This window comes from Protomyctophum bolini, assembly GCF_963924005.1.
Source record: "Protomyctophum bolini genome assembly, chromosome: 1".
NCBI classification, from domain to species: Eukaryota; Metazoa; Chordata; class Actinopteri; order Myctophiformes; family Myctophidae; genus Protomyctophum; species Protomyctophum bolini.
The window spans coordinates 35,707,057-35,724,575 of record NC_137862.1 but is presented as its reverse complement, the minus strand read 5'-3'; the positions used below and the strand labels follow the sequence as shown (position 1 = coordinate 35,724,575).

Genomic DNA, 17,519 nt, shown 5'->3' with positions numbered 1-17,519 from the left:
GAATGATTCTATACCACAGAGAGGAGTTTTGTAACTCTAAAAGGAGGTTACTCAATACTCACCTTACCATACCTTTCTACCTTTTTCCCCAGGCATTAATACACCCTATTGATCTACAGATAATAGCGTTGATATCATCTTCAGATACCACTTGGTGTGCAGCATGCACAAACCCTCATCATGCAGTATAGTATAAGTATAGTGAAATCATCATTTTCACCTGTCATACTCTGAAACGTTGTTTTCCAGAGAAGGAACTTGAGATCTACCAGAGCATTGCTGACCTCACAGTGAAGGCAAAGGAGGAGGCTGTGTTCAAATGTGAGGTCTCTGATGAGAAGGTTAAGGGTAAATGGTACAAGAATGGAGTGGAAGTGCAGCCTGACGCAAGGACCCATATCACTCACATTGGCAGGTGTGTATGACATTGTGACACCTCCATTTGGCTGATTAATGTTTTCACAAGTTGAACACAACCAGTGACACAACTGTTTTTCAAAATATTTTGGACCTCAGGAACCATAAATTGACCATTGATGATGTCAAACCAGAGGATCAGGGGGATTTTTCCTTTATACCAGAGGGCTATGCATTCAGTCTCTCTGCCAAACTTAGTTTCTTGGGTAATGCTTATTATTTTATACTGCATATAATAAATCATTCAGATCACCACATGGCCGGGATAAAGTTCTCACCATCAGTATCTTTCTTTTCTTTTTGAAGAGGTGAAGATTGACTTTGTGCCTCGCCAAGGTATACAACTCTAATTTCCACGCCTTATATTGTTGTATCTAGTACAAGGACTATAGAAAGGTGAAATGTATATTCTATATTCATTTAAACAATTTGTCTCATGATCAAAGATCCTCCCAAGATCCACTTGGACTGCACAGGACAAACTCCTGACTCCACCATTTTTGTGGTCGCTGGCAACAAACTACGTTTGGATGTCCCCATCACTGGAGACCCTGCCCCTACTGTGGTTTGGACTAAAGGAGAAAAGGTAAAAGAAAACTCTTACAACTATAGAATCATGTGAGTAGAACACAACCACATCTACTAAAACGACTCTAATTTAATATTTACAATGCTGAAATTAACTATAGTGACATACAGACTAGCTGTGTGTGCTCACTGATGATGTATAACCAATGCTATCATTTCTCCCTGCTGATAATATTGGCCTTTTTGGCAATGGTGTGAAGGTCCATTGTCTTGTTCTCACCCGTCTGAACAGGTAGGATGCCACTAACATCACACAGATCTTAGATGGCTGCTAGAGCACTTAGGTTTCCCAGATGAAGGGTCTGTGAACCCCATTTGTATGCGTTGCAAATATCCTTTTTTTCCCCTTGCTATTTTTTGTTTTCAATTACAAAGGATTACAAAATAAAATAAAAAAGTAAAAGTAATAGTGAAAATAGCAGAGCTGTATATCACAACGTGTTGCGATTGCGTGTTGATGTGTTGTGAGCTTGCAGATCTGCTATTTTCACTATGCATTTTTCTACCTTTGGGTCCTGGAGAAACACCAAAGTGTCTCAAGCTGAATTGTTTTGGAAACCCCTGCAATAGAGCGCAGCAGTCCCGCCCCCTCTCAGAAAAGCGAGTGGCCCAGGAAATGAAACCCCAATGCATTCTTTCATCGGCACTTCGAATATAATTTATTTAAAGACGGTTACGCCGCGGACAAAGCCAATTCGGATCATGACAAATCATGACAATGAACACAATGTTTTGGGACGATCAAATCATTTATAAGACGAAAAACAAAACAAATAGTGTTGTCTCCTGCCTTTATTTTCTTCTTTCTAATGATTTGATCGTCCCAAAACATTGTGTTCATTGTCATGATTTGTCATGATCCGAATTGGCTTTGTCCGCGGCGTAACCGTCTTTAAATAAATTATATTCGAAGTGCCGATGGAAAAATGCATTGGGGTTTCATTTCCTGGGCCACTCGCTTTTCTGAAAGGGGGCGGGACTGCTGCGCTCTATAGGCGAGGAGAAGTGGAGAGGACACATAACCGCCCTACTTTCTTCTTTTACTAATTTGCTCTGCTTACATGTAGGGAGAGGCGAAAGGACTGACAGCCTTTTCTTGGAACCTGAAGGATGGGGAAGTGAGTGTAGACCTGAGCAAAACAACATAGCCTGCTTGTGCATGTCACATATACATCTACATCTTCCATGCTGACTCTCTGTAGCATCTGGATGCCAGGAATGCACCAATTCCATTATCTTTGCATCGATTCAGTCTTCTGCCTCCACCTCACTCTGTCTGTACCCCCTTTTTTCTCTCACACAGTCTTTGCTTTTCAGCACACTGTTCTGCAACCAAATTGATTATCCTTCATCTTTTATCAGGGGAGGCAGAACGTTGCATGTCACCAGCAGCCTGCAACGATAGGTGTAGCCATCATAGAAGTATCAAACAAAATATCCGGAATGCATACTGTATATGCATAGGTATATAGCTGATTAAGACAATGTGTTGCTGGTTGGTTGTTACAACTGTATGAATGTAGAAACGGCAGCAACAGCATTATTGGAAGTACTATTGGCAACTTCTATAATGGCTATCACTGTACACATCGTCAATGTTTTCAGTTTGACTGTGTTCTCATGTCATCATCCCAGTACCCAGTACTGCAAGGTAAAAGCTGCATGAGGAATGACTCGACATGTGTGCATCCATCCATGTCAGTCAGGTAAGAGCATGTTATGAATCTTGCTTCAGATAGGCACATCTCAGAGGAAGCTCAGAGCTGGACAGTAAGTATACAGTAGTGTTGGGTTGTAACAGCTCTAACACATTCACTACATAAGCAGGTTGTAATAAATATAGTAGCCTAACTAATAACCGAATAGGCCTACAGTAAATTAGTCACACAGGATCACTTTTTGAAAGAATGAAAGAAAGAAAATAAAGAAAGAGTACCTTTTACCACCATGCCAGTGTAAAGTCTTAAAAGTATTTAAACATGCAAGAAAGCACTAAATAAAAAATTAGAATAGAAATAAAACGGTTTCAACTACTGGTAGGCTACTGTATGTATCCTTGAATACCAGTGGGAATTAAATAGTTTGAGTACCGGTATTTACACTCAGCCATTTTATATCATGTAATTGAAACCAAAGTGAAATTGTATATTAAAAAGACTGAGCACATCAAAATAAACACTAAAACTTTCCTTATTACTCTTCACTGAATATGCCAGATCCTGCGATCCACTTTCAATTAAACGTGTTGAGAAGCATAATTACTTCAACAATTCCCCGGAGAAGAGCACCTTCTGTGTAAGGAGCATGTGATTTAATGTGTACGTACAAACAATGTGCATACAGTTCATGTCTAGAATAAAAGAATATTCATGCATGGATAATCTGTTGCTTGATGCACATTTTAAATAGTGACGCTCTAATGGTACTGTGGATGGATGTCTCTGGTCTCTGTCCCTCCTGTCCTGGTGGTCTAGGTCAGAGGTGGGCAACTTTGACGATGGAGAGGGCCACTATATTTCCACTCTCACTGAGTCCATTGCATATTACCGTTATAGCAAAAAATGCAAAAACGCGTTTTGAGCTTGTAGATCTGCTATATTTGAATTGAAATTCTGAATTATTTTGCTATTCCTGAAAATTAGCATTTTCATTTAATTTCAAATGCCTTTCAAATGTGGTCTAGGTGATCTCAGAAGGGGATGGGAGAGTGCATGTAGAGAGTGCCCACGGCCGCTGTGTCTTAACCATAGAGGGCACTGACAAGCAAGATGAGGGCACCTACCGTGTGATTGTTCGCAATGCTGCTGGAGAAGACACTGCTGATATCAACGTGAAAGTTGTCGGTAATGTTTTACCACTAAAATCTATTATTATTAAGTTACTTATTTGAAGAAGTAAAATGTAATTATCTCTGCAGTTGTCTACAGAGGGACATCATTGCCCTCTGCAGGCCATAAAACATTATAGATTTTCTCCGCATAATGTGAGCTAGCTATACTGGTGTAGAAGTTCGGGCAGATTAGAAAACTAACTCCCAATTATGTTGTTATGGTTATGAAAAATGAATCACTCCGAGGCCCAGTCATGCTGACTGTCTACAAAGCTGTCAGATTTGAACTTGAACTCATGGTATGCTTTCAAAGTAGCCTACCAGTTTTACAACACATTACGGTCATTAGATAGTAAATGTATAACTGCATGTTCTGTCCAGTGAAAAAAAAAATTGACCTGAATTCAGCTTGTGTGGTAGGTGGCCTTACTTCAGTCATGCCAGTGTTATTGACCCCTCCTCCCTCTGGTTCAGATGCGCAACTCCCGTGCCTGCAAAACCAAGGGGACCACCCACCCAACTTCTAGACCAATCAGTGAACAGGGTGATAGCCCAGAGTGAAAGGGGAGATCTTGGTCAGTAAAACAGATATGTGTAAGGGTGAGCGGTGAGTGACTATACGACCCCGTCTAGGGTAGGGGAAAAGTGTCATAATAATGGAGGAGACAGCTTTTCGAAAGAGGATTTGGTTTTATTATCACTTTTTTTCTTCTGAGCAGAGGCAAAATGGCTTCAGAGTGCCGGTTTACAACAAGAAAACGTTCTACCTAAAGATTACCCCAAACCTAAAGTCCCCAACCAAAGGCAAAACAAAAATACAATAATTCTAACTACCCTGACTATGAAAAATACAATAGATTAGGAAACCAAACAAAAATACCAAACACTCCTACGGAGTGATAAAGTTAGGGTTTAACAATAAGGGAGGAATATAGGAATCTAATAAATAACTTAGAATATTTGAATTGATAAGTAAATGATAAAGGACACTTAAGGAAACAGACTTCAAATTAGCATAAACCAGAAAAGAACTAGGATTTAACTTACTCAAGAAACTGAAGACAAACCGACTCACAGAACCAAACAGCAAAGAACACAAAAGGAAAAGGGTTTGCTTTGGGTGGAGAACAAGAGAGCCTCTGCTCCAACGATCAGCTGTTGTCCTCCCTAAAGTCAAGTCAGACTGAACATTTTATAGAGAACAGGCCAACAGCTCAGCCAATCATGACCAGGGTGTGGATGGGAAGGTCGAATGAGGAGGGAGGGGCAGGTCCAGACTGGACCTGTCAATCTGCAGCCACCTGTGTTCAATCAGCCACTTCACTCTCAAACTAGCAATCAGCACCACACCCATTCCTCACATTCACCTCCTAGCCCCTTTTGGGACCCTCGGCTACCTTTTCTGTATTTTGGACGACGGTACGTTAATCCACTCTCCAATAGACGCAGCTGTACCACTGTCTGTTCACGGACACATGTGGCGTCTCTCGAGTATTGATGAGATGTTTCAAAGATGCATCAATTAGCAGTAGGAGACCGTGGAAACATGTGCAACATGTATGATATTCTGCGTTGTTGTTCTGTATCTATTTTTGAATTTTTGGCTTCTCTGAAATGCTCTCTTCCTCACTTGTCCCGCCTCCCGCACCGCGACTGGCTAGCTGCACGTCCTAATTACTGTTTCTGATTGGCCGACCGCGTTGTTGTTGTATCATATTGTTGTTGTGGGTCTATTTAATAACTCCTGTTATGGCCCAATCTTAGCTTTGGTTAATTTTAAAATAAGAAGAAGACATGTTTTCTCTTTTTTTTTTTTTATGTCTGAGCGCAGATACAGCAACGTGCATCTAGCCAATCACGGTGCGGGAGGCGGGACATGGGAAGTGAGAATTTCAAAGAAGCCAAAACTTCAAACAGACAGTGGTACAGCTGCATCTATTGGAGAGTGGATTAACTTTCAAGGGACCCTAGGGCAGTGGTTCCCTAGGGGTCCTTGAGAGAGTTCCAGGGGGACCCATGCAGCTAAATTAACATTGATTTTACAATAGAAATTGGGGGTACCAGAGATATATATATTTTTTAAAATGAAAGGGGTGGAGAATCACTGCTAGAGCCGTAAAAATCTTCTCTTATGGGGGTCCCTGGCATATCTTTTCAAATGGGGGTCCGTGGGCTAATTAGTGTCAATTTGGGGGTCCTTGACATGAAAACGTTTGGGAACCACTGCCCTAGGGTACCGCTGTCCAAAATACAGAAACAGTAACCGAGGGTTCCGAAAGGGGCTAATTCACCTCCATTTACCAGCTTGCAGAAACACAAAAGGAAAACAATACAAGGCACAGATTATACAAACATATTCCACCTCAACACAATGATTCCCAAATTAACCAAATATAATAAGGACCTCAGTCCCTAACAGTGACATAGTGTTGTAGTTTTCTAACTTCAGAAAACTACACCACGGTGAGTTGCTATTCACCTAAAACTGGAGTATGAATGAGCATTGACACTATAAACAATGTTTCCCCCAGATGTCCCAGATCCTCCAAAGGCTCCCAGGATCCTCAGTGTTGGAGAGGACTCTTGTGTGGTCCAGTGGGACCCCCCTGAGGAGGATGGTGGACAGCCAATCACTGGTAGGAACATACTGTACAATCCGTGTGTTCATGTTTGACATAATCAATAATGCCTCAGGCGACCTCTTTTGAAGTAGTAATAACTTGATAAGAACATCATATAAGAAAAATAATAAAGTAAAATCTTCCAGAGTTCAAAGAACATATCAATAATTCTCTTTTTAGGCTATGTGCTGGAGAGGAAGAAGGTGAGGAGCTATAGGTGGATGAGACTTAACTTTGACCCTTACGCTGACACAACCTATGAAGCCAAGAAGATGATTGAGGGCGTGCCCTACGAGATGCGAGTCTACGCTGTCAACGCCATTGGCATGTCTCGTCCCAGCCCTGCTTCACAACCATTTGTTCCAATTGGTGAGTCTCTTCCCGTGGGTTTTGCTAGCCCCACTGCAACTACAGTTGCTGTAATCAATCACTGCCACCCAAGTGTTTTCTTCCCATTTACAGTGTTGTTCATTGTTAATCAAGTTTGCAGTAATATAAATTATGCATTCATAATAAATGATTACCTTGAGGCTTCATTAGTTAATAGTAATCTGTGGTCTGTATAATAATAATAATAATAATTGTAATAATAATAATAACTAGAAAAAATACTCCTTGGAGCACAGGACAGGTAGGTTTTTGTGGGCCAGAAATGTTCAGAATTCACCAATCAGAATGGAATATGAAAAATCTGACAGATCTGTCTTGATCACTTGACTAGAGATGTGTACCGATTTGCTTGATGTTTTTTGCTTGAACAAAATGTGTAGGTTAAATGTGTAAGTATTTTTGCAAATATTGGCCTCCTGGTGGCGCTATAATAGGGCAATGTTAAAAGGGTGGCTTTTGTTCCTCAACTATCATGTGGACCTAGTGGCGATATTTGGATTGAGTAATATAAAAAAGTGTTTTACATAAGTCGACCTCCTGGTGGAGCTCTAAAAGGCAGATGTGAAAAATGCAGGGCAAAGGTTTTTCCTTGGCCTCTATAGGGAGTATGCATAGCATACAATACACAGTGCAGTTATAGGTAAAAACACAAATCTACCTGTTATAGCGCCACCATGGGGCTGATTTGAACATATTCAAGTGGCATTTCTTCCTTGGCCTATTGGGAATGTGTGTGCAAAATGTTACTGAAATCACACACTGTTCATGATTTGAGGCATTTTGTTCAAAACGGATCACGGTCATTACTCTGGAGTGGATTTAGACAGGGTCAGGTGTGTTGGCATAATGTTTTGGATCATCTTACTGCCATGGAGATAGGTCACTTGACTAGAGTCATTCATTTTAGTGGGTCATTTTTGAGGACACTATCTTTTGGCTCTGGCTCATGTGTTTGTGTTTTGACGTATGTCTCTAGTCTGCAGTGAGGACAATCTCTTTTGGCACTGGCTGTGTTTGTTTGATGTATGTCTCTGATGGGGACAATGACTTCCTGCCAATAGAGGGTATGTGGTATGCGCGTGACATCATCATCATCATACGCGGAAGTTATGCGGGAACACCTACTGAGTGGCAAAAATATATACTTTCTGGCCTTGACAGCCCATACATCCAAACAGAAAAGTCCTATCTGATTGCATTAAACAACGTTAAAATCACTTTAACATTCGATTTGACACTTACTTTATGCATGTGCAATGTGTAGTATAGTATTTTTGCAGTAGTAAGTATTTTTAATGCAAGTACTCTGGTACTTTATTAACTCAGCTAAGAGTTTGACAAAACATCTTTCACTTAGTTATAATATTATTTGGCCAGGACTATCTAGTATTTACGTATACTTTGATCAAGTATTGGGGTTGAGTATTTGTCCACCAGTGTATAGAATCAACTGTACACTCTCAAAGACAAAGTTAAACTAGAAATGCACTCTGTCAAGATGCCAACTTGCGCCTTGCTGTCGTTGACTGTACCCTACTGTTTTAATTTTATTGTTTAATAATCTAATACAATTATCAATCAATCTCTGCTATTCTAAATCCTTTAGACCTGTTATTGACCTTATACCAACCTTGAAACGTACTTTAGTTACGTAATGGTGGTCCCTTACTGGCCGGTGGAGTACCCCGACATACAGTATATCCAGCCGAGCACAGTACAAGTCATTAAAACACAAGATTTAGCAGTGTGTAAAATCATAATGACATTATATTGCTAGAAAATAATTAAACATAGTGCTAATACTTTTATATACTAGAAAAAGACTGTAAAGTGATTCATTGTGTTGCATCATGTATATGAAGTGTGCACTGGTGTTTGTATACTGTAGGCTTTTATGGTTTCTATGACCTGGTATTATATGGTACTCTTTGGAAAATACTTGACACCCATTATAGTATTAGCCAAGGAAAGTAGACTACTGTAAGCTCTGCCGCTTCTCCGAGTACCTGCAACTACTCAACGACACATACCCATCTTGACATTTAGTGCTTGTGACATGCCAGAATTGCACTTGGACACAGCCAGGTGGCTAAAATAAGACCACTGTCTATGGGATAAGAACATCTGCCTTGTGGCTTTGTTTTTTTCATCCCTACCTTATCAACCCTCCCTGGGAAGTACAATGCATGTGAACACCATTGTATCCGCACAGCCCATCTTTTGTAAGTCACCAGATTAGGAAAGTATCCATGGCATGCCTCTATATATAATGACACATTACAAGGGTAGCATCCTTTGGACCAGCTGCTTAACACAATGGGGGCTTGCTACTCTAAGAGCTTTTAGGATGAAACTGCTGCTGTAGCTACAGCAAAGACAACAGAGAGGGAGGGGGAGAGAGAGAGAGAGAAAGAGAAAGAGAAAGTGCAGAACAATAGAACAAGACGTGTGGACAGGAGAAGACATACGAGCATAAACTCGAAGCAGCAGTTGGATTACCGTACGTTTTAACGACCTGAGGACAATGACAAAGCCTAAACTACCAAAGACAGCTGAGAAGAAGCCAGAAGCAGGGGAGGCAACAGTGGTCGCTCCAGCAGAGGCAGAAGGGGAACCCAAGGAGACACCGCCACCACCACCTCCTGCAGAGGGGACCCCTGCAGCGGAGGATGCTCCCCCAACAGAGGATGGGGATGCTCCCCCAACACTGGACGGAGCTGCTCCCCCATTGGAGGCGGCCCCTACGGAGCCTGCTCCTGCACCTGAGCCTGAACCAGAGCCAGCACCTATTCTCAGTAGGCTTATATTATTTGTTTGTTTAATGTTTAATTTTTATTTATAGTGACGTAATGAAGCTACAGTATGTATCAATGCCGGGGTATAACTGGCTTTCGATGGTGACGTAATAAAGATATGTTTCAGTGTCGGGTGGATTCAAGTTGATGTCTCTATAGGTTTTACTGGCCAGGTGCAAAACTCGCTATTGAAGAGTTTTGTAGAAGTTGCCCAGTTTGCCAACTCACCGCCCCGCGCCCGGCCCAGCGCAACCCATTCATTCCGCTCCCTATAATTGAAGTGCCATTTTCACGTATAGTGATGGACATATAGTGGGGCCGCTGCCCAAGTCAGTGCGAAGGCACAAGTATATAATGGTGATTGTCCATTATGCCACCCGGTACCCCGAGGCCATCCGGGGTATAACTGGATGGCCTCGGGATACCTGTCGATGGTGACGTAATTAGGATATGAACGTTTGTAGCGGTCGACAGTACTTGCGCGCTCTGCTTGCGCACTACTTGTGTGCAACGCACAAGTAGGCACTCGACAGAGTGCGGTTCTAGTTTATTTTATTTTTATTTTTTATTATTTTTTATTATTAGTTTCATTCGTTTTTGTTTCTGTGTTTGTTTATTTAAAGGACTGTGGCTGGATGTGCAGATAAACTTTGAAAATTATGTAGGCGTTCAAGATTATTTTGGGGGGGTCGTGGTCTGACAAGTTTGGGAACCCTTGATCTAGTCTACTTACTAAGGTCAACCTTTGACCATGGGCTCTATGAGGCTACAACTGAAATGCAAGACCTGAAGCTCTTTCAAGCATTCACTTATTTCAGACTGCTTGTGATATCTGGAGTCTGCTGTTCACTCAACAAGTTGCTGGCAACGGGTGCTCTCCAAGATAAAAGTGGTTAATCTGGCAGACACTAAATTAATGATAACACAGAACTTTTATTTTGATAGCCAGTAGCAAGTAGAAAAGGTCACTTCAGTATGTTTGACAGTAAAATATTTTTTTTTTCTCCCAGGGGTCTAGTGCATTGTAACAGGGATAGACTCCATCTCCCAGGGGTCTAGTGCATTGTAACAGGGATAGACTCCATCTCCCAGGGGTCTAGTGCATTGTAACAGGGATAGACTCCATCTCCCAGGGGTCTAGTGCATTGTAACAGGGATAGACTCCATCTCCCAGGGGTCTAGTGCATTGTAACAGGGATAGACTCCATCTCCCAGGGGTCTAGTGCATTGTAACAGGGATAGACTCCATCTCCCAGGGGTCTAGTGCATTGTAACAGGGATAGACTCCCGCGTGTTACCGGCTGATACCGACAATAAGCCACTCACGAGTCACGACCTACTTCTACTTCTTCTTCATACAACTGTCAGACTCCAAATATTGGAGAGGAACACCCTTCTCAGAAACAGTATTCATGTTCCACACTTCCAGGATACATATGTCACACAAATGGTAGAACGTATGACACCTATGATTTGCATGTAGATTATACATTTATATAGCCTATTTTTAAGTTTAGATGTTCTGCTTGCATCATTCTACACCTTTTAGTTTGGTGTGGACATTTTCCCTTCTAGACGTCTCCAAATCAAGACCCTTATTTATTTTTTAAATGAATCAACAACACTGAACAACACTGATATTTAGCTATTCTAGGCACTGATGACAGGTAAACCTTCAAATAAAACATGTTTTCTGTGATTACATACTGATGTTGCCATTTATAAGATGGGTTATGTACATCAGAGTGCCATAAGCATGAAATTGGAAGATATATTTCATTTGTTTCTACCAAAACATACTAGACTTAAGGGCCGTTCACACCAAGAACTATAACTATGAAGTTAATTATTGTTATAATTGTGGTGTGATCTGATCTCTGCCATCCACTTGACCTAGAACGATTTGTATAACTATATCTTTATTGTTATTTTAATGATGACATGATGCTAATGTCTCCGGTAACTAATTCTAACTCAATTCTAGATATCATTCTATTTTTAACAATTTTGTACCACATATGTCTAATAATTCCATATTTATTTCCTTAATAATGTCCGGTTGACTGACATTCTATTTGTTCTCTCCCTCAGCTCCTACTAGTGAGCCCCTTGGACTCATGATTGATGACATAAGTGACACCACCATCTCACTGAAGTGGAGAGCCCCTGACAGAACTGGCTCAGCAGAACTGGAAGGATACTCGGTTGAATATTGCAAGGAGGGCAGTAAGTGTCGGGGCCACTGAGAGGGTTCAGTTGAAGGAGTTTAGAGAAAAGGAGATACAGTATTGTTTTAAACACATGGAACCCTAGGCTAGTGTCGCTAAGGCAACCATATGCATTCAATGAAAATAGTCTCACAAGTTTTCTTCTATTTGGTGTAGAGGGAAATACTAGTGGACCTAATAAAAAGCCCCATGACGGACCACAGGCAAAGTATAGGGTTTGTTATTGTTAATAAGGAGGTGGTTGATCGTCTTTTGAAAAGTTGTGATATTTACTGTATAGTGGTATGCATATACCATAATGATTCATATACAAAACACTACAGTCCATCATTCAGGTTTGTCATGTTCTGACAGCTGAAATGTAAATTTCCAACATACAGTAACACAAGCCCACATTTACAATGCAAATTATTACTAATGAATTACAATAACAAATCACCGCCTGTTTTTCAAGCAAATATCAATTGACAATTTTAAGTTATATTTTATATACTATAAATATAATATGCACATACTCTCTAAAATGTCAGTTGAATCATTCAACCTTTTGCCTTGTACCTTTTAAAGAGTATTTTCAGATGCCTTGCATTTTGATAATAAAGCATCTACTGTAATTGCACATGGCCAAATCATGTGCTATTCTAACACTATTTATTTCCTATTAAAACATTACAGTAGTAAGAACACAATTCCTGGCTTTTATAGCACAAGGGTACAGTGTGCATGTTGTAAATTCTTGACGTGTGGACATTAGCCTGTGGCTTTGGCTCTCTCTTGTGGGCCATTATCTTTTAATTGTTGGCCTCAGTAGGACCCTCTGGACCATTAGCACAGTACTTAGATTATACTATCATACCCAGGGACAGAAGAAAGAATGTACCGGTATCTGGATATAAGCCTATAGTTGTTGTATTGTAAGGCCGCATTTAAGATCCGTCGCACTGAAAATAGCAGAAGAAAACCATAAAAAAGCAACATATGTATAGAATCATGTATTACTTTACAACTGGATCTGTTGAACAGAATACGTTTCCTTCAGGATTAATAAAGTATCTATCTATCTATCTACCTATCTCTCTCGCTCTCTCTGTCTTGTACACAAGCTCACAGTGTGTCACATCCCCTGTGAGCCTGTATAGTAGTATTTATAATAAGTATAAATCAGGCTTAACTCAATACAATGTGGGCCAAGTCAAATCAGTCTTACCTTATTGGCAAAGCAAATCCAAAATCCATCACCTGAACAGTCTAAGATATTGTGATAATGAAACAGAAAATCTAAATGCATGTCTAATTGAACTATTGAGATGGAACGTTACCCAATTTAACTGTCCTTATTTCCTGGCCACAGCGGATGAATGGGTGCCAGCCTTCGAGGGTCTGACAGAAAGGACATCTGTGAACATCAAAGACCTTACCACTGGAGACAAGCTGCAGTTTCGTGTGCGCGCCCACAATGTGGCAGGGCCAAGTGCCCCCGCCACCCTGGCACAGGCTGTCACCATCAGGGAAATTATGCGTGAGCATTTGAAATACTCTTGGGAGCTCTGAGTTTTCTCTGCTCTGCCTCATATTTCTGTTCTTTTCAATTCCAGCAGCATGACATAGGCTACATACATTCTGAAGCTCTTTATTTATTTAAAAAAACTTGAAAGATTAGTTATGAATACTGAATTCATAGATTCAACATTAGTTAAGAATACTGAATTGTTATACAATTCTGTATTCATTAGTGATATACATAGTCTCACACACGCAGTAGTGTTTGATTATTCTTACAATCGTTCCTCTGTTAGTTAAACTGATATTTGCACCCATTGTGTGTGTGTGTGTGTGTGTGTGTGTGTGCTTGCCTGTATAGAGCGCCCCAAAATATGGTTGCCGAGGAATCTCCGCCAGACTATTATCAAGAAAGTTGGAGAATCAGTGAACCTTATGATTCCTTTCCAGGTAGGGTACTCTGATTAACATTTGGGCCAACCAGTATGTCATAATTATTGCATGACATTTGCCCATTGCATTTTCTGCTCCTCTTATGGTCAACAGGCTTTGTGCAAAAGAGATTAAGCATGTCATAACCTATACTGAACATACGGTATCATGCAAAGTGACAATGTAAATGTCACTATAGTTTTAAAATGTTTGACAATGTGTTCTCATCACTATTTATTTAGCACATAATTAATTTACTAACAGAAAATATGCATTCCAAGCGAGCGTATAAAATGCTTTCAGCATTTATTTTGGATGTTTTATTAAACATGCTGCTTCAGTTCAGCTTTTCTTTTGTAATAATTCTAAGTGGCTTGAAACTGCTTTCATGGTACTGTAACAGATACATGTTGTTGCAATGCAATACGATTACTAACATTATGTCCCAATAAATAGGTGAGTAGTCTCTTGTTTTTACTTAGGGTAAGCCCAGGCCCAAGATTACGTGGAGTAAAGATGGGGAGCCTCTTAACCCCAGTGTCAGTGTGAGGAACAGTGACACAGACACCATCCTCTTCATCCGCAAGACAGAGAGGATTCACTCTGGGAAGTATGCCATCCAGGTGCAGATTGAAAACGTGGAGGACACAGCAAGCATCAATATACAAATTGTTGGTAAGGAGGGGTCAGGTTTGCATTGATAGTGTGTGTGTGTGTGTGTGTGTGTGTGTGTGTGTGTGTGTGTGTGTGTGTGTGTGTGTGTGTGTATTATTATTTATTTATTTCCTTTTTAAATAATTGTTTTCTATAGATCTTCCGGGGTCTCCTTTAGATGTGAAGATCATGGATGTGTGGGGCTTTAATGTGGCTCTGGAGTGGAAGCCACCTAAAGACGATGGAAACTGTGAAATAATTGGTTACAATATTCAGAAAGCTGACAAGAAGACTATGGTAAGAATCAGAACCCTGGTCTGTTTCCTCATTGAGACATTTTCAGATGACATCCAGATGTAATTCAGAGGGAAGGGAATAGAATATCCAGTCTTATAATATAAGTCGTTGTTGGGTGGAAAACTGTTACTTTTCACGAAATTTATGAAAAGATCGAAAAGATCCAATACAGTTAATATTTTGTCAAAAGCTCTTTTCATTGGTTCAATATTTATAAAACCCACAGATCCTAAATAGCAAAAAATAGCAGATCTACAAGCTATCTTCGCATCACATTGCAACGCATTTGTCATACCATGGAAATAACTTCAGATGAGGGCCTGCAGCCGTACATGTGATGAAATGTTTGAGAACCACTGCCTTACCTTACCTGACCTTACCATAGCTTATTTTACCTCTGTAGGCTAATCTTACAACTTCGAAGTCAACCTCCCTATGCATGGAACTAGCTTTGTAGTAATGTAATGTACGCTATGTGAGAGGAGGAATGTTACATGGTCGCAGGGGGATATTTTAGTCTTTCCTTGTGACATACAGTGTAATCAGCCAATGCTGGTCACAGAGCCTCTTTTGTGGGCCAGAAGTGTGGCATTATGGGCCTGTTGGCTAGAGCTTCCATTGCTACCTTCCGCCATGCCAAGCTGCCTGCGTCCATGGTAGTCAGGAATGTCCTAATCTTAGCCTCCTAGCCATGACCTGACATGCAGCAACGCAGGCCTGCTGTCCTTCTGGATGGCATGGCATGGCAGCGTGTGCATGCCACTGTGCATGCCAGGGTGCATGGCAGGGTATGCAGTTGCACCCTGTTCAGGTTTCATTGTAGTCATGATTAGATTCAATTAACTGTCCGTACGTCTGCTTATGGCAATCTCTGTAATTTATGAGGACAGAAATATACCTGTGTTCAGTGTCAGAGATGTCCGAGCTCTTGCTAACTCTAAAAGGGAAAGTGTTTCGTCAAGACATCAACTGGTGTGAACATCAATCACCTATAAGGCCTATATATGTCGTTGTACGTTAAATAGCCAAAACTATTTTTGCAGGGGAAAAGTGAAAATGTTCTTAAAGATGAAAATGTTTTTGGTGCCCTTGCCCCAAATAGGGATGGCAGGGTTAATGTGGTTAAATCAATACCTAACGTGAATGAATGTCACTGAAAATGGTGTTATGATGATAACATCATAACGGTAAAGATTTAAATAAACTGATTTTGCAACATATTGTTGCACATACAGGGCCAAATTCACAACTGAAATATACGACCAGGTGTAAATGAAATGCGTAATGATATCGTATTTATCCGTCCGATCAAGCTGCGACAAGCTCACGTGTCATTCACCAATAATGACTGCATTTGTGCGGATCGCCCGTGTATCTCATTTCGCCTCTTTCCCAAGCGATTGTAGAGCAGTTACTTTTGACAGCAATGTCAACGAACTGAACGTTATCAAGTAAAGGCTACTCTCATAACCAACTCGTTCATTTATTGATTTAAGTTCAAGCTCAAGGCTTTATAGCCTAGGCCTACTTGGCAATTATATTACCTATACAGAGCCATTTCTATTGAACAATTGCACACTCTGCCTTTGCAAAGGTAAAAAGAATATCCAATATTTGATTAATATCTGAATCATGCCTGGGGAATTAATTTGTTCTGGACAGTATTCATATGAAAAGAAGGGAAACGATTATGCACCTCCCAGTTTTTAAATACAGTGCTGGACCCAGAAAACAGTGGAATGTCCGCACAGGATCGCTGTGATTCTGCTCCCCGTCCACTTTATTTTAACCTATAAATCAACGTTTCGGCCCTCCGGGCTTGTTTGTTTTATAGGTTGAAATAAAGAGGACGGGGAGTAGAATTATTTTTCTTCAAGCTATTTCAACCATATGTATGCTACGGTATGCTTACTCGTCAGAGGTATTAAAGTTGGACTCATGATTCATGAATGGTTAATAATTAATTTGAGTCATAATATTAAAATGATTCGCGGGACATTTGGCGTTAGTTGGCACAGCCTAATGGAAGTTTGATGCTGAGCCTACAGTATAGTAGTCTATAGCTGTAGTACAGTTACAGTTGCCTATTATAATGAATGAATGGCAGTGCTGCCAGCACAGCAACATTAAAATATCCTACCTCTGGGGGAGAGCGCTGGAGGTGAGCTGGCTTAAAACTATATGATATGACTGGCCGACTTTCAAACACGCTGATGCCATTCAGTAATGTGGTCTTCAAACACGCTGATGCCATTCAGTAATGTGGTCTTCTATTTTGTATATACTGTAGCCGATCGATGGCCGCAGTAACCCTCGATTTTGCTTGGTTCTCCCCCCCTCTGAGGGGACAGGGGGAGATGCCCAGCACCTCCCCCCCTCTGAGGGGACAGGGGGAGATGCCCAGCACCTCCCCCCCTCTGAGGGGACAGGGGGAGATGCCCAGCACCTCCCCCCCTCTGAGGGGACAGGGGGAGATGCCCAGCACCTCCCCCCCTCTGAGGGGACAGGGGGAGATGCCCAGCACCTCCCCCCCTCTGAGGGGACAGGGGGAGATGCCCAGCACCTCCCCCCCTCTGAGGGGACAGGGGGGAGATGCCCAGTACCTCCCCCCCTCTGAGGGGACAGGGGGAGATGCCCAGCACCTCCCCCCCTCTGAGGGGACAGGGGGAGATGCCCAGCACCTCCCCCCTCTGAGGGGACAGGGGGAGATGCCCAGCACCTCCCCCCCTCTGAGGGGACAGGGGGAGATGCCCAGTACCTCCCCCCC

General features: G+C 41.4%; 1 protein-coding gene across 1 annotated transcript in view; it reads left to right on the top strand.

The window, feature by feature from the left end:
- The window catches only part of mybpc3 (myosin binding protein C3), a gene marked incomplete at its 5' end in the record, with an annotated part of 43,073 nt that overhangs the window by 20,573 nt on the left and 4,981 nt on the right, over nucleotides 1–17,519 (top strand). Inside the window, 12 exons of the mRNA XM_080770482.1 lie at nucleotides 250–415; nucleotides 517–623; nucleotides 724–753; nucleotides 864–1,003; nucleotides 3,689–3,848; nucleotides 6,367–6,471; nucleotides 6,637–6,825; nucleotides 11,733–11,867; nucleotides 13,221–13,388; nucleotides 13,731–13,819; nucleotides 14,284–14,476; nucleotides 14,613–14,752. Of these exons, the coding sequence (XP_080626608.1) occupies nucleotides 250–415; nucleotides 517–623; nucleotides 724–753; nucleotides 864–1,003; nucleotides 3,689–3,848; nucleotides 6,367–6,471; nucleotides 6,637–6,825; nucleotides 11,733–11,867; nucleotides 13,221–13,388; nucleotides 13,731–13,819; nucleotides 14,284–14,476; nucleotides 14,613–14,752 (1,622 nt within the window). The remainder of the gene's footprint in view (nucleotides 1–249; nucleotides 416–516; nucleotides 624–723; nucleotides 754–863; nucleotides 1,004–3,688; nucleotides 3,849–6,366; nucleotides 6,472–6,636; nucleotides 6,826–11,732; nucleotides 11,868–13,220; nucleotides 13,389–13,730; nucleotides 13,820–14,283; nucleotides 14,477–14,612; nucleotides 14,753–17,519) is intronic.